At 36.2% G+C, this 21,787-nt stretch overlaps 1 protein-coding gene across 1 annotated transcript in view; it reads right to left on the reverse strand.

The window, feature by feature from the left end:
* Nucleotides 1-20,876, reverse strand: part of kif3ca (kinesin family member 3Ca) — a 79,722-nt gene extending 58,846 nt beyond the window's left edge. Inside the window, exon 1 of the mRNA XM_088625459.1 lies at nt 18,798-20,876. Within this exon, the coding sequence (XP_088481585.1) occupies nt 18,798-20,207 (1,410 nt within the window). The 5' untranslated portion in view covers nt 20,208-20,876. The remainder of the gene's footprint in view (nt 1-18,797) is intronic.
* Nucleotides 20,877-21,787: the final 911 nt, after the last annotated feature.

Below are 21,787 nucleotides of genomic sequence, written 5' to 3' on the forward strand. Positions count from 1 at the left end.
TGCCTGTTAATGAGTCTTCCCTAACACATTTTGTAAAGGATTTCATTAGAACATGGGTAGGAGGCAGGGGGGAAGAGGGAACAGTAATCATGAACAATGATGTGGGCTTACAAATTTGGAACATAATGAGACACTTGATGAGGACCCAGTGCAGGTGACTCAGCAAGAGAGTAATGTGTTCAAGTTCCAAAAAAACTAAGGGGTCTGTCTGTCCATGGCTGCAGTGAATGATAGATGGAAACTTTCACACAGCTGATCAGATGATCAACCCTTCAAAATAAATTCTATGACCAGATAAAGAAAGGGATTTTTGTCAAAAATATTTTAGCAGAAATTTGCTAGTGATCTCCTGCTGAGGTTCTGGGTATACCATTACATGCTGTGGCTTCTGAAGTTATGCAGCTGTCTTAAATATTTAATTCTGGTTTCCTCTGTTTTGCTCCTGCTATCTTAGGAACACATCAAGCACATCTGTTGTCACCATGATATTTCTTTGTGCTGGAAAAAAACTTTCTGTTGACAACCTGCCTGTGTTATAATTGGCTTCCCACGTAAGACTTTATAAACATAGCCCATGCTCACTGAGCTGTTCAGGTGATCACATTATTTCACAGGTAACGATGTGACTGTGACACTGCTGTGTAGGCTGCAAAAACTGTTATATCATCCCACCAGCTCTTCAAGCACTGGAGAACAATTGCTAGACAAAAATGTACTAAATGAAAAAAACTATCTAGGCTGATCAATCATCCTTTACAATTATTTAAATGTTTTATTTCTGAAATCCTGAGTTTCCACTAACAAGGGGGTCATGTCTTTAAAGATCAAACAAAATATTTGCAACAGGCACCCCAGTGAGCATTAGGCCATCCTTCAAATCCAGCAAGACATCAGAAGAAAAAACAGCATTCTCCAAGGCACTTTTAAGAATGGTGACCAGGGTTTCAAGGACGTAAATAATAAACTGCCCCCCTACATTACTAGTCCCTCTGCACCAAGTATCAACCCCTTTGATTCCATAAAATGTAAATGTGTTTGCTCTTATCTCCTCTTACTCCTTCTGTGGAAGAAATGACCTAGATTTTGGAGAAAAGATGTTTTGCAGTCTAGAGCATCATATGTACATACCTTTCAGTTTCAAGCAGGCTTAGATTATTAGCCTCATGCTGATCAATCACCAAATTAAAAGCACATTCCATGTTCCTTAGCTATTGGCTACTTTAGAGGTTCTTGACAAAAAGCTACATAGGTAATTAGGCAAATTTCTATATTTATAGGTAAAAAAGAGGAAAAAATAGAGATCTGACTCAAATATTCCCCTTGGTGCTACAACCTGTATGTAAAAAAGATGCTTCTTAACACAAACAAAAAGCCACCAAGGTAATTAGAGTATTGCCTGGGCTTCCATTTAAATAATAAAAATAAACAGTAAATGTGTTCTTTTCTAAAAAATATGACTACTCAAAACAAGGCATACCTAATGGACTGCTGCAATATCATTATATTGCATTTAAACAAACACATAGGATATTGCAAAGCTTAAGTCTAAATCAAAATGCAGTCCGTGTTTTCACTTTAGAATATATAGTACATGCAGCACAAGGAAATAGGAAAAGTATAGTTTATGTAATATACATCCTTCATAATGCAGCAGAAAAAAACTGTGTCGAATTAATAACAAAAAAAAATGATTCGTGACAAAACTGCCAAAAAGGCTGTGGAAACTTGAACTGCACTCACATTTATACATAAGCCAAAAGACACTGATTTAATCAGCCACTACATCTTTGTTTTTCTTTGCTTATCATGCCTTGAGTCTACTGATGCTAAAAGTCTCGCATAACAGCATGCAATCTGAACTGAAATGTGAAACTTTGCATTACATAACAGAAGGAATGAAAAGTGACAACACTTAAGACAATCTTGCTTCACCACCAGCTACATGTTTCCTTAGGAGGAAAAAATCGAAAATAAAACTTTTTGGCTACCATATACCTACATTTTGTATGTACTGGTATCTTAAGATAATGATTTCTTATCTATTGCACATCTCCAGTCATTGTTTACACGTCTGTATTGTTTACATTCAAACTGTCTACATGTTTACTTGCACATTGTCTATTGTTTGTTTGTACATTGTCTTGATGCACTGTTTGCACTTTGTCTTGTTTTTTACACTTGTTTTACAATCGAGAGACTTTCTAAGTAAGAATTCCATTGTACCAGTACCGGTTACATATGGCAATAAAGTTCAAGTTCAAGTTCAAGTTCATCCTGCAATACAAAGAATGTTATTCTTCTAAATTGCATAATTAGATACTGCCTTGTCCATTTGCTTAATACTTTCTAATAAGTTAAACTATTTTACGTTATCAAATAATCAATCCATTCATTTTTTAACTGCTTTATACAGTACAGGATAGCAGGGCAGCCAAAGTCTATCCCAGTAAAAACAGGTGCAATGCAGAGTACATCCACACTTTCCAAGCCCATATACTGAAGGTGAGCAGAATTTTTTTTACTGTTTATTCCTGAATCCACAGAGAGTCAATGAAAGGTAGCTAAACCAACTGTTTGTGCATTTTATCTTTCATAAACCTGATTTTTTAGGCTACATATTCCCCTCAGTTCCCATGATGCCTTTGTTTTAGAATTGTAAATCTATGGATGAAGCTAAATCAAGGTTAAATACACCTAGGTATCACTGGTCAATTTAAAAGAAATTACTGCAAACTAAAATTTTAAAGGTCAGATCTCTCTCATATACTGTAATATGAAGCCAGTCCATCACAGTGCACAGACATAAATGAATGTAATTACAGAAACCTTTAAAAGTCTGCTTTTAAAAGCGGACTTTTGCATCACAGAACCCCAGCAGGGCACTGAATTTACAAGATTAATGCTTACACTAAATAAGTGCATTAGTAACAAACTGCTAATGTAGTCTCTAAGCATGTGGATAAGCACAGATGTTTTTACTTTGTTGCATAAAATGGTCAAGAAAAAGAAATAAAGAAACTCATCTGCATGTATATATTGTGTTATATACAGTATGTTGTTTGAACACATCTTTCTCAGAAATATATAAAATAATGTTCACCATATAACAACTGTTCTAAAATCACTAACTACAGTCTGAGTTTTGACACCCCATTTAAAGTTTAAAAATTATTTCTGTGCATGTACTATGCTTTTCTCCCCCTGAATTGGATATGGGTTGATATCATTTAAAATCCTCAGCCACTCTTGCCTGTTTCCAGGATTAATAATTGCATGCATATTTTAAAAATCGAGAAAATTAGATCTACTGAAAAGCTTCTTGCTCTGTTGTTATCTTTTTGTCTTTTGATCAGCCTGCCATCTTTTCCATTACTATGTCTGCTCTACTCTTCCATTCTTTTGGTGAAAGTAATATCATTCCACTTTCCTCTGTCTTCCTTGGTAAGTATATATGAATGTGAGCACACATATTTCTATTCTCTGTGGCTAAGGATCTGCGCCTACAGCTGGAAGGTTGCCAGTTCATATCCTGCGGCCAGAAGAGGAATCCTACTCCGTTGGGCCCCTGAGTAAGGCCCTTAACCCCAACTGGTTTGGTTTATGGTTCACTATGAGAATTCTAAAAAAATAAAATAAAATACCAGCATGTATGCATGTAAAATGACATTATGGGGAAAATATGCAGTAAAAACTTAAAATTAGCAAATTGTTAGCTTGTAATAAAAAAGGTACCATCCTCAGTTTTGTACCATAGTCCAAAGATCTTAGGGAATTTAGCATTATTATCAAAAGATAACTTTTCATGTTACTAATAATCCCAAATAAACTTTCAAGTTTTATATAAGAAAGGGCAAATCTATGGGTCTAACAACAGGACTTCAGTTTTACAGTTTTACCATTTTTATTTCTCAGTTTTTTGTGGACACTATCTCATATTCTGGAATTTAGGGAAATTCATGTACGTGCAGTACTTCAGAAACACTTATGGCATCTGCTCCTACTGTTGACTACTTTCTTCTATAGGACAAGGAGAGACAAGTCTCCTTGCTACATTATGCATGTTGCTTTGTTTTCCTTCAACAGGAAAGTCAATAGGATGAAAACACCCCCACCACACACTTCAAAACCATTCTTTCTCGGCTTGTGACTCATTAATATTTCAACAGAGGGGGCTGGTATGAGCTGACTGGGAGCAATAAGAGAGCAGCGCACCAACATGCGAGGACTCTTCAGCTGAATTCAATAGGTCTGTTTGTACTGAACAGCTGAAAATAGAACTCCTTCTCCCTCCATTCTCCTGACTCAACAGACTCAATATCTTTCTCTATCGACCTTACCTGACTCTGCAATTTTTGCCACATTTGTAGTGGATGTTACCAAATATATTTTAGACGAGATCCAAATTTCAGTCTATTAATTTCATGGCTGATAACTCTTCATTTCTTGGCACTTTGTTTTTGTATTTACTGCACTTTTCTTTTGTTGTTTCAGAATGATTCTTAACATAGACATAGATCCTTGCTATGATGTACAATGAATATCTATATATTTCTGACCCAATTCAATAATTATCCGATAATATTTAAAAATATCTCACTGAAGTTATTAAATGTGAAAGAAGAGAAGATAATTACTGCACGTATTAGTGGTTCATTGATGATGATGATGATGATAAAATTATTATTATTATTTGGACAGCATAGTGAATAAGAGGTTAACATTGCTGCCCTGATGTGCTGGAGCCCTGGGTTCAGATCCTGGAGTGCTATCTGTGTGGAGTTTGCATGTTCTCCCCATGTTCCTCTGGGTGCTCCAGTTTTCTCCCACAGTCCAAAGACATACTGGTGGGTTAATAGGCTTCTGGGAAAATTGGCCCTGGTTTGAGGTTGCGCTGTGATTGACTGGCATTCTGTCCAGGTCCCAGCTCCCTTATAACTCTGTATTGAATAAAGCAGTTAGAAGATGGATGCATGGATGATTACTACACATTATGAAATCAATTATTTCTTGAGCACACATCTAAGTTTCCATTTTAGTGAGCCACAATTAAATTGTAGAAAAAACAAGATATATGGAATTTAGATATTACTGACAGCAAAACTGAGCACTAGGGAGTCCGTTAAAAAGAAACACACAGTAGTCACCAAGCGACAAATGGCTGTTAGGAAAGAAGTATATAATCTGAAACTATGAGAGCTATAGTCTATCCCATTAATACATATTAAACAAAATTTCTGGATATAATGTTGTTATGCAAAGTTCAGTCTTATTCTCTTGCTATGTTTTTTTTTATTTCTCTCAGCCTAAACACTAAAGAATGTAGAGAGCTTGGAAAAATAAAAAAAATCAGCAATACTTTCAGGATTCTTCCATCTTATATAAGCAATATCTTCTACACAGCTTTACAATGATCTACTCAGTCTTTAATATATTATAAAACAAAGATTCATCGTGTTTCTCTCATACCTTACATTACAAAGGGAATACTACTAAAATCCAAGAAGCAAAGCATAATTTTGAAATTAAGCTTAAAATAAATTTGCCTTACTTGTGCCTTACTAGAAGTGACTCATTGTGTATAAATATGACACTTTCCAAGGGAAGATACAGCCTACTTTGAGTGAATGATGAATTAGTAATCTGAGAAGCAAAAAGTTTTTCAGTATGCTACAGCAGTAGTTCATAATGGCCCAGGAGGTAAACTCTCTAATGAACCACCATAATGAGCCAACATTTCATCCTACCAGATCCTTCTTTTAAGTGTGAAAATGACTCAGTAAGGCTAAGATGATGGATTGCTGAATAAATTCAAATGAAAGTGCCATGTTGCTTACATGTACCTGCTAAATATCATCTGCCTTAAGAAAGAATAATAAAGAGAATCATTTCACTATTATAGAACTACAGTTTTATTAATCTTCTAAATCCACTTGGCTAACATATGCCTTTTCTTATACAATACTTACTCTGTGAATGGTAAAATCGCAGAGAAATGCAAAAATAACACAATTTTATTATTTTACTTTTTTATTTAATGTATTGTTTTATTATTTTTGTATATTCCTCTACTGAAATATTGTATTGTCATTGTGTTTAGTGGGAAAAGATACAGAAACTAGAAAAGAGAACACAAATATTTTAAAAATCACCACCATATATGCTTGATATATGGATTCCCAGAAAACACCGAATGTAAGACTGGTATGAAGAACAAAATACACCAACAGTTCACATAAGTTTTCAGTGAAGGGCCACTTACAAATACTGTACTTCAGTTGAGGGAAAGGGCATATATGCTGAGTTAAATTTTTGTTGAACATGAATCAATGCAGTGGGAGATTTATTGGATAAAATAAAGCAACGAATGGACTCCTAATGCATCATCTGTACTATGCAAACTGTGAAAAGTCCAGCAGTCTACAATTTTTTAAAGTTTATTCCTTAAATGAGTTGTCTTAAGTCCAATTTCCTTCCTTTCAAAAAAACTGTCAGCATTTACTAGAGAAATTTCTGTTTGCTTCATAGGTTCAAAGATTGAAATTTATTGTTGCCACTAATTAACTGTATTATTGCACAAAAAAGCCTTGAGCAAATGTGCTTTTAATGAGACTGAGATGGTGATAATGTAATAATTGTTCAGAACCAGCACAAAGGAGGTTTTCAGAGGAAAGAACAGAGCAAAAACAGGTCACTGTCAGTATTTTTTGGGAGGATATGGATGGTGGGTTTCACTGCAGCTGTTCTGAGGCCTCATTAGTACATTGTGTAGGACAAAGCTCGCAGTGTTGAGAGCTTGTTTCAAGATACAGAAAACATCATTACTCTAAACAGCAGACTACAGAAAAATGTAATTACAGAAGTGATACACAATGGTCTCATTCTGTGACTTCAGCAAATGCAACCTAATGTATGCATACATTACAGGATTTTATTTACATGTATAATCTATTTAAGCTTGATAAGGTCACAATACTTCCTTAATAAGATCAAATAGCTAGAGTAACTATAAACCCTGGCTGTCAAACCTTAACAGCAGTTTTATCTAAGATGTTTCTTGATTAATGATCTTTCAAGATAAAGTCCTAAAATGATGTCTCTCAGCTTCTGTAATTCCCATTTACAGTTTTGTTATATTTGAGCTCTCTTTGCCTTGGTCCCATGCTAGCACCAGTTAAAGTTAAAGAACAGCCATGTACATGAAGGGCATATCAGTAGGGTACTGAAAGACAAATATCAAATAAGAAGCATCCCCCTTCATAATTATCAACATTTGCAACACATGGGCTGCAATAAGAAATACTCTGTTCATTTTGCCCCAAATTCAGCCTTCAAGTGACATTACCATTTTCTTTTGAAAGCAAAAAAAGAACATTTTGAATTTTATAAATCTACAAAATAACTATTTCAAATAGTTAACTTTAAGAAAAATGTAGGGATTTCAGGAATCACCTAAAAATATATTAAAATTGCAGTTGTATAAACAAATTAATATATTTTTCAAAAAGGGATACTACATGTACAGTACATCAAATCATTTAAGGTAACATCCAGTTTGGTGCCATCTCAATAGCTGTCATTACAGTTATGACAATACAGCAAAAACGTCAGATGAACTTATTCTGACAGTAAATTTTAGTCAATTTTAAATATTGTCTCTAACATTTTCTATCTAATGGATTAGAACTGTGCTTTTGCAAAAAGGACAAAGTAAAAAGCTGCCCTTTTACAATTTTTATAGTTTCATTAAAAGCAACAGATGAGTTCATGTGCATGTAAAAAGGATAACTTTTTTATTGATATCCATGTTTAAAGTCATTTAATCATCTGGAGTCCTAAATCCTTACAGTATTTCATAACAAACAATAACACTGCATGCATAGTGATGGGAAAACTATATTGTAAAAGTGGATGGATGGAATACCATGGTCCTTACTGTCCATAGTCATTAAAAATTCCAGGGTGTATCCTAAAAAGAATAGAGGTGTTAACCCCAGTGTCCTGGCCAAATTTCCCCCCGGCCTTTTCAAATCATGACCTCCTAATAATGCCCATCTATGAATTGACTTCATCTCTGTGTTCTCCTCCCCACTGATAGCTGATGTGTGGTGAGCATACTGGCACACTTGTGAAGTGCTTTGAATGGAGTGTCCAGAAAAATGCTATGTAAGTGGAAGGATTATTATTAAGACAGGTACCATTCTCAAATATTGAAATACCATTTGATTTGTATTGTACAAAGCATACTGTATAGTCTGGGGGTCAGAAAGAAAATACTTGAAAGAACAAGATTTAAAAATGACATACCAAGAAGTTATTGTCTAACAATGAGAAGCAGCATTTGGGTTTTTTGAACATTAGAAAAGTGTTAACCTTCTAAACAGTCTCCCACATTTTTTCTAAACAAGCAGCTTCTGTACAGAAAAATCACCATAAACACAGGGAAAAACATAAATTGTGATGTGAATCTAGATTAGCAAAGATTGTTCAGTATACAAGTTGATCTGCATTTCTTGTTAGAAAGCTACTAACTTACAGATGTGAATGATAACTGAATAGCATCAGTTAGACAGTAGTGGCATCTTTGTAGAGCTGATATAATTTCTAGGTCTATCACTCTCCTTTTGTACGATAGCCGAGTCTTGAAGCCAAACTGAAACTTGTGGCATTTCACCAGAGTTAAATGTAGGACAGCTGTCAATGTGACAACACAACTGTTTCCCTTAAAGCTGCCTATTGTTTACTGCTTAGGTCCAAGCCTTGAACTTTGATGGTGAAAGCACAGCTGGCAGGAAATGCATAATTAAATCGTTATAAAAACAAAAGACTGGTAAAGACAAAGCACAAGGAACTAAACACATATAATCTCTACTTTACAACGCTACACCTTACTTCAGCTGTCAACTGTAAAAATGATAAAGAATTCATTAGGGGGTTCATGATTATATAGACAATAGTATGTGTGTAAGTTATTGTGAGATACCACCATGCCTCAAATGTATTGTGAGTATACTGAGTCTTATACAAGTACATCCCAAGATGGGCTGTATGATAACATTCCATTCTGTAAAGAGATAATACGAAGATTATTGTTGATAAACACGAAGAAGAGATTATCTTTAAAATAGATATAAAGTATTTCTTTTAACAAGAGCAGTGCTGCATTCACCTCTGATAAGGTTTTACACCCTATGGATAGACTACAAGAAGGCACCATTTTTGAGGAGCTGCACAGCCCACAAAAAATGAATAGGATCCTTGCTGTTGTATATTAACAACAATTGTAGCTGTTTCTTGTATCTGACCTGGAAAGTCTTTCAAAAATAGATCCTTGCCGCCAAAAGTCACTTGGGAACAATTTTAAAACGGAAACTGGAGCTGAGGCTTCGAGCTTTTCTGTAAAACACAAGGAACCAAATCAAAATAGGGAGATGTGCAGAATCATATGAAGGTAATGGAATAAGGGCAGATCGAGGCCAAAGAACAGGTGATTCCAGCTTAAGGGCAGTTAGAGTGGCAAGAAACAAATAGAACAGACCACAGTAAGGACTACTGTACACCCCGACATCAAGCCCTCACCCTTTACCTCCCATAAAGACCATGCTGTTAAAAGGACACACTGCAGGATGGAAAAATGCTTATGGAAATAAAGAAAAACATCTGTAAAGCAAATTACTCAATATAAATTAATAGTGTTTATATAAAAATGAAATCTTGCCTTATACACCATTTTCATGACTTGTCAGGTAAGTCATCAGAGTGGCACACTGCCCCAAGGCCTACATCAGTATAGTAATTGCATTGGAGAGTTTTAAGTATGTTTTGTGAACACTATGGCTCCAGTAAAGGAACTCTCAAATGACTAGTATTCAAAATTTAAAATAATTAAGTCTACTTCCATTGACAAACTGGAGAGTTATTTTTTTCTTGCACAATTGTTTCCAGTATGGTACAAAAGAAACCTAGGATAGCTTCAACACTCCCAGACAAATCTATCCACTAGTAAAGTAAACAATCTTACAAATATTCTGACACCAACGTGTTGTTTATACCTGCAGGTTCAGTATATACAGTATACCGAATACATATACTGTATATATATAACATTTTGAAACTTTTGGAAAGCAAGAAAAATAAGTTGTCAACTGCAGATCGGTTGGCTGGAAATTTCATCCTGGGGCACGAGGAGACGTTTTAATCAGAAACTCTCCACTGGAAATAAAGGAAAACATCTGTACAGAAAATTACACTATATATATATAAAATTATATATTATATAATATTATATAAATACATTTTTTTATAGTGTTTGTGAAAAAATTGAATGTTGCCTAATATAGTATTGTAAAAACTTGTCAAGTAACTCAATGGAGGAGGATACCACAGTCTGGTTGCAGGGCAAAAACCTCTCATCACATCTGGCAAGTCTAGTGGTGTAAAATACAATACCGAGCAGTGGAGAAATTTAATATGGTCAGATGAATTATCCATATACATGTTCTCCATAAACATAAATCCTGTTCTCTAATGTTATGGGAAACATTTTCCTGGCATGGTTTGGGTGTACTCGTTCCCTTAGAAAGCAAGATCAATGCTAATCACTACTTAATAGCACTGAGTGATCATCTTCACCTCACATTGTAGCCTATATTTCATTTATCCTTTCTCTTTTCTGCATTGGAAGAACAAAGGGATATACAGTCAAGCAGATATATTTTGATGAGGATGGTCTTTGAGGATTGACAAGCTACCTGTCTCTTCTTTCATTTTTTTTTAACTTGCGGATCTGTTCTGCACTGTACTTACACAGCTACACAGTCCCCTGGGGGAGCAAGGTACAGTATATACACTACTAGACTTTGGGGAATAATAAAATGAATTGGCCTCCTCTATTTATCTGTATAGTCAGTTTTCTGTTAGTCGTTATAGAAACCATTAGCTCTTGTTATTATTTGGAATGAGGATTTGAATATTTTCAATGAAGTAATCTCCTGGGGCAATATAAAATATTAAATTTGTTTTTATTTTAGTCATCTTGTAGATGTTACAATGAAACCTCTTGTAGATGTTACAATGCTCTATGCACACGTTGCCCACACAGTAGTATAAGTACTTTGGACATATTTTGGGGATGTCAAAATGTGGCTTTGTTCAGGTACAATTCTGCTCTAGTTTGCCCACTATGCTGAACTAGAACATTCCTTGCTCTCATCTGGTTCTTTTGACTTTAATCTTGGACTGTCCCAGCATGAGAAACGGATCTGATTGGCTTGCCTGACCTCGGCTAAAAAGATATTGGAACTTGATTGGGATCTTCCTCAGTCCCTCCACTGGAATCATAGGATCCTTGGTGTATTCACATGGAGCTTGCTACTGCTCCGATCCACGGAAGTGGGAGGAGGACAGCATTGGCAAGCTGGGATAGAGTCAGATATTTACTGCACAGAACATCTACTGTGGCTGTAGGCATTCTTAGTGGGAAAAATGGAGGAGATTATCACAGGTGTAGTGGTGTTAGGGAGGGATTTTGTGGAACAGGAAGCAATGCTGTATTGTTCCATTTTTTAATTGTTATATTTTGAAAAAAAAACAATTTGTTCACAAATTTTACAGTATGATGTGAATTAGCAAGATTCTAGGAAATTAGCAGAACTCTGTTACTTTCCATATTTTGTCAGGCACACAGGTTTATGTACTGTAAATAATAATGGACAGTTTTAATTTACATTAGATAGATTAATTAGACCACAAGACATAAAATCACTTGAGCAGGAACACATTTAAGCTCAAGGAAAACTAGATTTAGATTACATTAATGAGCTTTAAAGAAGCATTGGTAGTAATTTCGACCAGAAGCAAAAAAAGAGTGACATAAGACCTCTGACTGACTGCATGTTCAGCAAAAAAGGTTAAATTTTATATGTTTCTTCTCCATGTCTCATCTGTACGTCTGGACCTGTGGACAGGGCTATGAGTTTTTATATTTAAAAACTGCACTGATCATAAAGACCTCGAGTATGCTTACAGATTAACTGACACGCAGTTATTAGAGTGGGACAATTTTAGTCATATTGGGATAAAATTCTTATCTACCTTTTACAGCAGCATATATTAAAATAAAGTCATATGCAAAAATTCCAAAATGCAATGTTTCACTTCAGCTTTTTCAGTGCTTTAGGTATTATTTAGTTGAAGTCCATGTGGTCTTGCCAAAAATCATTGACTGTATTTTTTACTGTCTCTGCTTAAGATATTTACCTACTCTGAATGAGAGAATGACTTATTTCAAGTTAGCTATTCAGATTCCATCTGATTCCATCTTTTATATCCCTGCTCTAATCTATGGAACAGACCATGCTCCCTGTCCGAATCTTTGAACTGTGATCACAGCTAGATTAAACCATACTTAGGGAATGTTATCAGGATTGGGCCTTTTTAGTTTTCTAAAGGAGAGAATTGTGCAAGAAACAATAGCACATACATCACAGGAAGGGACTAACAGAGTCATTTTGATCTCTGGGTGTTTTTAAATCCCTAAATGGTGAATCAGTATGCACGGACAACAAAGATTCTAAAGGCTCATGAGTATTGACTATCCATTATATGGCACATTATTCCAGTATTACACAACAAAAATACAAAATCATGCAGTGTGTACAATTTGATTGACAACTTTAAGATAAAGAAGAGCCTAAATTTAATACCTAAATCTAAATCATTTTCTGTTATTGTTCTTTAATTATTGTTTCTTATCCAACATTTTATAAGTGTTTGCATTCCCCAGTGAAATAAACTCTTTAATTGCAATAAAAGTCTTTTAACTCTTGAATTGAATAAAAAGTCTTTATGGCACAGCTAGAGAGATTAATAGATTTTTAGATACTGTAGAAAAAAAGTACTGAAGCTAATACACATTAACAACATGCCTATTGTTCAAATTGCAAAGTGTATAGCAATTCCAATAGATTAATGGACTTGTATATACAGTAGTATATGTATCATGCCGGCTCAATTAACACTGAACAATGCAGTGGGAATACACTTCAGCCAAGGCATAGGTTGTATGTGATATTAAAATGAAGGTCTAAATTCGAAAAAACTAAAAGCTGCAGCTCTGTGGAACTACACTGGACGATCAACAGTCCGATGTGGAAAATACTGAGGAATGACTCCCCCATTACACATCCTATAGAATAACACATTAAAAGAACACAAGAGAAACTGTTTTCTATATTTATATATGAGTAACTCTATTATGGTTCATTAATCATGCTGTCAGTTAGCTTTGTATTGTTCCTTGTATCTTCATTGTCATGTGTGATATAAAACTCATTACAAATATGACATGTAACCATGCAGAAGAGTTTTATTTTGGTACAGCATCTGTATAGCTGTCTTCCCATGTTCTTCTTCACAAACCAAGAATTAATATTCAGATCATGATTTACTTAAGCATAGGAATATACTGTATCCCACACACAATGACTAAAGCAAGCATTTTTGCACAAAAGAATGAAAAAGCAACAATACAAAAGACTGGAACTACCGAATGGAAACAAACAGAAGATCTGAACAATAAAGCATATAAAAAGTAAACTTCAAAGTATTGTATGACTTCTATTGGATATGTACAGGTTAACACAATGTGGTATCTAGCACATTAAATATTATTTTTATGGCCTGTAGGGCATCTATGGAACAGGGATGAAATGTATATTTCTTGTGGATTTCAGTTAAATTCTCTGAAACTAGTTTTGTGTGTACTTAATGAACTGTTGAATAAGAAAGTTTTAGATTGCAGTAGATAAGTAAGGCATTTTCTGAAGCTCATAATAAACAAGAAGAAAAATTCACAGTATTGATTATGCCTGATGAAATGTTTTATGAGTCAAGTAGAGCAGTCCAAATAGTCAAATGCAATGTGCTTATGTGTTTTGCAATTAAGCCAAAACTTGCAAGTCTGTCATGCACTTCAAAGGACAGTTTCAAACTTGATTACAGAACCAGTCTTTCAAGGGAGGATTGAAACTGCTTCCAAAAGAGTGTTATTGTGCTTAAGTGCTTTTTTAAAAAAAAGACATATCTGGGAAAAAGTATTTTGTTAATTTACTCTCATAGTTACATACTGGCATGGTTTTTCAATAAAAAAGGCAGCAAAAAAAACTGGAATGTTGACAAAATACTTACATCCCAAAACATGAAACCCTAAAGGAGTCAAACTGCAGAGCTGGAAACAGATTAACATGGAGCTGAATGAAAAGCCTGCTACAATTATTAACCTTCTAAAAACCAAATTTAAACATTTCTCTTTTGTGAGTCCAGAAAAGAAACGACACCTCACTCTTTGGTTTTACATTTTAATGAAATAGCAACAAACCCACTTCCACTCAACAAATGTATTATCAATAATACATCATATCAATGATTGCCCCCTTGCCTGAGCCAGTCATTGTGGGTGTAGGGTAGTGGTAGTGGTTTTCTACCTGTGGTATCTGAAATACATTATTTCTCTGTCCAAATCAGCATCCTGCTTACCCCACGTGATCCACCTTTCTACAGCTAAACTATGTCCGTGCTTAAGCACAACAACATCTCCGGAGTTGTGGAAGCCACACAAACTATACACAGGCCCTTCTTTTCTTTTCACTTGTTCTTTCTAAATGTGGTTATACTGTAAAAATTCAGAAAAAAAACATCTTTAGTAACCTTCACACTGCTGGATAAATGGCTATCTGTATATCCAGTATCCTTGTGAAAGCCCAGCATTTTTTTTTTGCTACATGGTTAACAAAGTGCAAAAAAGTACAATAGCTAACTGTGTCATAGGCTAGATGTTGCATTAAAAATAATCAAATATATTTTTTAAGATGCAGCATGAGAACATCAGAACAGGTGGGAGATAGGAGGAATTGCTTTAATGTACTATATGCTCTTGTTTTAATACCTTCTGAATCCCCTGATACTACATTGACAGGTGACAACCTGCAAAACATTTGAAAGGATATTTTACATAAACTGTATCACCAAGGCACGGAGAGCAAACACTAAATTAAAAACACTTCAATTCATCAAATGCATGACCAGACTAACTAGTTGCGTGACTAGATCAGTTTAAAGCTCTTACCAGTCATTATAAGGTTAGAGCCCTACAAAGCTGCCGGGGTGTAGCCCTAGAGGAACATAACTCACTGTGCACCTCTGGATTATGCGTTTCCAACACGCAACAGCTCATTCTTGCACTTAGTGCAAGTAATGTTTCATGATTTATCAGTCGAATCACACGATAAAAGAACAATAACCGTGTTCTGTGAGAATTAAGAGTTGCCACAGTTCTGCTTAGTCAAGGACTCAAAATATCTGGTGGTCATAATAACTAAAGAAGGATCAGGAAATTAATCACAACGTCTCGCCAGAGCTGCAGAAGCCTTTCACCCACACACACCATGTGCACTGAAGAATTTTGTGCTGAGCTGACAGTTTACACCCCCCCCCCCCCCTCCAAAGGAAGAAAAATATAATGGGAGACAGACCTTTACTTTTTTATACATAGGCCTATATCTGCATGCATTTTCTTTTGCTTAAATAATGTACTGCACATATTGACAGGCATTATTGACAGTTTTACCAGAAGGAGCCTGTGCCCTGAAGGTTTTAAAGATTCAGCAGCCCTGCCACAACGCCAAAAGCAATTTCCAATACAGGTTATATGACTGCAGCTTTCTTTCTGCCACAGACATCTTCTGGTTAGCCAATGAGAAGCCACTATCACAGCATGGTGATGGTGAATTTGAGATTGGTAGGTAAGTCGAAGCTGTGATTTAATTCCAATTTTGAGCCAGTGAAGCATTATGCACTGCAGTGATGCCAAAGGCATTTATCACATATGAAATTGTCCCATTAATTAACTGAAGGTTTCGTGGAAGAGTGAATAGTTTGCTCTTCCCTTTATACACAGGCTACGTGGAGCGAAACTGAAATTGGCAAAATGAATAACCAATCTTCCAAACAATCTGAATATTTCAGAGGCATTTGTCATTAAGAACAGACCTTTTGTTAAATAATTCAATAGCCTACTTTGTACAGGTGTAATGAAAGACAATTTGATAGCAAAGATGAACTAAGAGCAGTCTGAAGCTCCTTTCAGCCCAGTCAATTTCTAACTTAACATGGCGGGAAAATAACAGCACAATATTAAAAGCTATTTTACAAGAAATCTGACTATTTTTTAAAACTCGATTCAATAATTTTCATTGGAATGTTATCTATAACCTATCTCAGGTAGGTACTGTACATTGTTAGAGTTATGATATACTATATATATAATTTTAGCAATCCATGAAATTCTACATGCAGTAGTATTTAAGTAAATAAATTATAAAAAATGCTATAGCAGCTATTCATTAGGATTCAGACCCTCAAAGTGAGATGGAAAATAATTGTTCAGTTATGTTTTATCAACAATGTTAAGAATATGGTTTGAATATACTGCAATGCATGTTTGTTGCAACCAGTAAACACTATAAAAACAAAACCAGAATGAACCTTTATTAAAACTATCTTCATTATCTCAATGGGGCATGGTATTTCTACAGAGTTTATTATATAGGAAAGGAGGAAACACAGTGTATGGACACTATTTCAGTTGTGAGCATCTGTTAGACTGAAGACCAAACAATAACAGAAAGAGGCTGGAGCAGGGAACTGAGTCAGTGTGCAATAGTAAAAAAAAAATAGAAAGAAGGGAGAAAAACATGTTTGGTGGGACTGTATTAACACCTGAAGAAAGCTCCATGGCTGAAATATTTTTCTTATTTCTATTTTTCAGCAAGTATGATATTGCACTGTACGTATTTCAAGAACAGAATAATGAAATCATCGAGCATACCTTGGTGTTAGACACAAATGGGAAAAACAGGCCAACACAATGCATAAAAAAGGTTTTCAATCAGGGACAGAAGGCCTCTAATACCATTAAATTAGTGAGTTACCAATGTTACTCAGAAAGAGAAGTGACAGGTACACATTAGCCATAAGAGATATATGGCACCACTGTCGCAGATCCACATAAATGGGGACTGAGTTGACCTCTCTCTGGGTCAGGAACAAAGACGAAAGTGACATCCAGGCTTTAACATGGCAGCTTCTTTAAGCATGACCACACACAGACAGACCTTGTATTTTATGGCTACCATACACAGGGAAACCACCGCTCTCCCTTTGTTTATCTTTTTCAGCTACTCATTTTAACGTACGACTCTAGGGTTGAGAGGAAATGTCAAGCTGCCGAAATACCTAAAGAGAATGTTCAAAGCTATAAGAGACACACAGCCTTATTTCTTTAGAAACTATTTGGGTTTATGACATCGTGATTACGGATAAAAAATAGTATTGGGAGCTTCTAACCTACACACCCGTAATTTGCAGCATTTCCTTTTTCGGAACGTCTTGCCTGGGTGCTACATCCTTGCTCCAGAAAGACCACACATTTAGGGGATGAAAAGCCAGTGTTTGTGGTTACCAATTCTTGGGCCCTCAAAGTAGACAATGGAGCTTTGTATTAATACCAGCCCCTGCAGTGTACTGGGCCATGAAGACCATGTTTCACTACAATGTGCAGTTAAATCCATGCTGTAGAGGTCAGAGGCCTGAAAGGCCATAAAATCAATCCATCTTTCACCAAGCCCTTGCATCTATACTACAGCAAATGATTTAGAGGTGGATTCCAGGTAGGTACAGTACATCTTTGTCTGGCTGGTAAAACAGAGATTATATACTCATGAAATATAATGTTCCTGTTAGTGTTTTAACAGTCTGTGTGGGAATCTCTTTACTAAGAGGCTCTAGGACATATTTTATTAATTTGTTTTCTAAACTATGCTTATAATAGTAGGTCTACCAATTTACATGAACAATTATGATTCAGAATCCTTTAAACAAAGACAGATGGATGAAAGCACTAACATGATTTTAATATGGAAGAGAATGTCTGATATTTTTGCTGTAATATATAATGCTTTTCCTCTGGATAGCTTTATCATTTTTTTGTCTGGAAATACCTAATACATCTAATTGTCATACAGTAACAGCTCTTCATATTGAACAGTCTGGCTTTAAGGATTACTATGTCTGCATAGCAAAGATTACTAATGTTTTTTTTTCATCTTTTATTTTTTATCTTCAGATGGGCAGTTTGTCTTAAAGTGAGACTCCTTGTGCTTTTAAATACAAAGTCAAGTAATTTTATTGAGAATTAAATCATTAATTATGTTATTATGCTAGTTAAATATTAATTTACTAGTGTGAAAATATCTGAATGGTCAATTTGCCTTAAAGTACAGAGGGAAGATGTACTGTACGCAGGGGTATATGGGAAATCTGGAAAATCTGAAAATGAGTAAGAGCTTTCACAGGCACAAAATCCTCCCTTCAGACTGAACAAGACTTGTTCGGTGTACATTCTTTTCACTAATAGGATAATAGTGGTTTTATGCATCATGATGGCAGATAGTTTTAAAATGTTATGAACCACTGATAAACTAATAACATTGAAAGAGAATGAGACGCAAACTGAACTTTTATCAACACTACAAATGCATAATTCTGAAATAAACTACAGAATTTGAATGTACTGTTTAAATGTAAACATTTTCCACAATTGGATTCTTGCTTAATTTCAGTACAGGCTAGTGATTTGCCCTTATGTGACATAAAAACAAGTTTTTATATTAGAATTTAACCAGAGGCCCCAGATGATCCACCCCTCACTCGAGCATCAAGAGGCACGTAAAGACTTGTCTTACCTTGAATTTGGCTGTAAGCATCTCTGTAGCTTCCTGCTCCTTCCTCAGATCATCCATCATCTTCTCCTTCTCATCCAGAAGCTTCTGCTTCTCCTCTGCCACCAGGCTGTGGTCATCCAGAATGGCCGCCTTCTCCAGCTCCAGCTTCTCCTCCTGCTCCTTCACATAGTCTTCCACATCTTTCTCCACACTGGCAAGAATCTCTTCATCGCCCTCGCAGTCCGTGATCTCCTCGCCGTCCAGGCTCTTCCTGTTCCTCCGACTGTTCCTCCTTCTCTTCTTGGTCAGCATGCCTCGCTTTTCCAGCTGGGCCTTGAGCCTGGCGATCTCCTCCTGAAACTCCCTCAGCAGGGCATCCTTGGGGTCTTCATTCACCCGGGGCTTGTTTTTGATGTTCTTGGCCCTGTTGGCGTACCTGAGGGTGGTCAAGGTTTCATCGTAGTTGTAGGATGCTGGGGATAAGGTGGCTACCATAATAGTCTTAGCATTGCCACCCAGGGAATCCTGCAGGAGGCGAGTCAGTTTAGAGTCCCTATAAGGAATGTGGGTGCTCTTTCCGTCCACTAGGGCAGAAATCACATTCCCTAAAGCCGAGAGGGACAGGTTGATCTTGGTGGCTTCCTTGAGGCGCTCCCCCTGGACTCCTGTTTTACTCTGCCGTTCACTACCGGCTAAGTCCACCAGGTTCAGCTTGCCGACTCTAATGTGGTTCTCTCCATCTATGCCAGTCTCGCTGCACTCAATTGTAATGACAAATATAGCATGGGACCTGGAGCTGTGCTCATTCATGTTGGTGGACCCAACGGCTCTAGTCTGGTTCCCCACATTCATAACATGCTCTATCTCCTTGACATTTTTGGTTACAAAAGAAGAGAGATCTTTGATGTAAACCCCAGAATCTGGGTTTTCTTTGAGCTCCAGTTTCTTAGTCTGGTCTTTGCATAGGAGGTCTCGGATTTCCTCTTGATAGATCTCTAAATATGATGCTCTCACCAGGTATTGCTGGTTCTGGGATCTAGATATATGTGTGAAAATGTGCTCAAACGAATTTGGGATAACGCCTCTCTTTTCTGGGTCCATCCATAACCCTTGCATCGTGTAAGTCTTACCAGTGCCAGTTTGCCCATAAGCAAATATAGTCCCATTGAAACCCTGCAATACAGAGTCTATGAGAGGTCTTACAGTCTCATCATATAGGTCGCTTTGTTTCGAATTGGCATCGTAGACAGCATCAAACGTGAATGTTTTCAGTAGCTCTCCAGGGGCAGCCTTCGGATTCCGAACAGCTACCTGTCCTAATTTGACATCCATATCAACAATGCTTTCATAGCCCGTCGCTTCTTCTTTCCGATTCAATGGGCGGCATCTCACGACCACTTTGACCGTCTCGCAGTTTCTTACTTTGGACATCTTTGCAGCTCACTGACAAAAATGCAACCCGTGGTTTCTTTTTAAATAAATCCAGCTGTCATACAAATGCATTCATATGCTATCCCTCAATAACATGATGCTCCGATCAGCAGCATACCCGTTCTGCATCATCTCTCCCCGTCTACATTTACAATGCTGTTTAATATATAAGGCGAAGAAGAGACAGCTTACCACATTATAAACCTTCAAATGAATGCAGCACGGCACAAAAAGGAAGATCCCTTTCCCAGAAGAATCATTTACATGTCCTTTCTTTCGGATCTGAGAGACATTTCGTAGATGCTGGCAACGCCTATATTTGTGTTACAGCCCTGCCTGTTCCCCACGCAAGTCGCTGTAAACAGCTGTTAAGGGGATACTGCTGCTGCCTCTGCTGTTGCTGCTACTGGGAGAAAGCGCTATCAAACAGGGTCTCCGGTCCAGCCCACAGGCATATTACCTCATCGCAGCCCCCACCCAGTATCACTGCGGACGCCGCAGCCAGTCTAGTCTGGGATTTGTAGTTAGAGCTCTTTTTATGAATCTAATTTTAGATTAGGAACATGCCTCAACAAATGCGTCTTAATAAAATTAAGTTAAATCGGAACGATCGTATAGTAACAACATTAAATCATTAAACTCTCTCCTCTCCGCAAGATGAAAAATGTATCTAGCATAAGTCCAACTTCCTGCTACAGTAAATGTTGTCGTGAAAGGGGAATTTAGTAGCATAACTGCAAGCTTCATTTCTCAGTTTGTTAATTTTTAAATATGTGCATTAATAAGTTATGTATTATTATTATTATTATTATTATTATTATTATTATTATTATTATTATTATTATTATTATAAATTAGTTTATAGATCGTTAAAATTAAAGAATTTTATTTGCCCACATCTAATTTCGTAGTGTATAGAGCTCACCTCAGGAGTAAATCCGAAATATTTTTATGTATATTGCTGAGTAGCAGCTGCAAAAGACTCCCGACACTAGGGTCGAGAGAACTTAAATTGATTACAATTTTGTAGTGACTGCTTACTTAATTCATCAGTTGTTTTGTAAAATAAAATATATTTCCTAAATCGCCCTTTTTCAGCTTTATTAATTTGAGGGTATTCAAGGTTCACAGCAGTTGGTCAAAATCAGTTGATAGTGCATAGTTAACACCTAAGAATAATTAAATGTCCGTGTGTTAACTATATGCATCAGAAAAAAGAAGGAAGTCGTTTTTTAGTCATCAGGTTGAATTTTAACTTATCTGAAAATGATATTAAACTGACTTTTAAAACCGATAGGCTAAGATGCAGTCGGTTTTGTATGATTACATCTGGTACAATACAGAAAATCCTTAAACCCTTCATTACAATCAGATTGTAATGAACTCCTTTACGAAGATTCCTTTGCAAAGTGTATTTGTAAATTCCTTTACAGAAATTATAATAATAATAATAACTGCTTACATTTATATAGCGCTTTTCTGGACACTCCACTCAAAGCGCTTTACAGGTAATGGGGCTTAATGTTTTAGTCATTAAGTCATTAGTTTTAGGGCTTAATGTTACTGGTTAATACTTTCAT

The sequence above is a fragment of the Lepisosteus platostomus genome, chromosome 3 (assembly GCF_059453375.1).
Source record: "Lepisosteus platostomus isolate fLepPlt1 chromosome 3, fLepPlt1.hap1, whole genome shotgun sequence".
In the NCBI taxonomy this organism is placed as follows: Eukaryota; Metazoa; Chordata; class Actinopteri; order Semionotiformes; family Lepisosteidae; genus Lepisosteus; species Lepisosteus platostomus.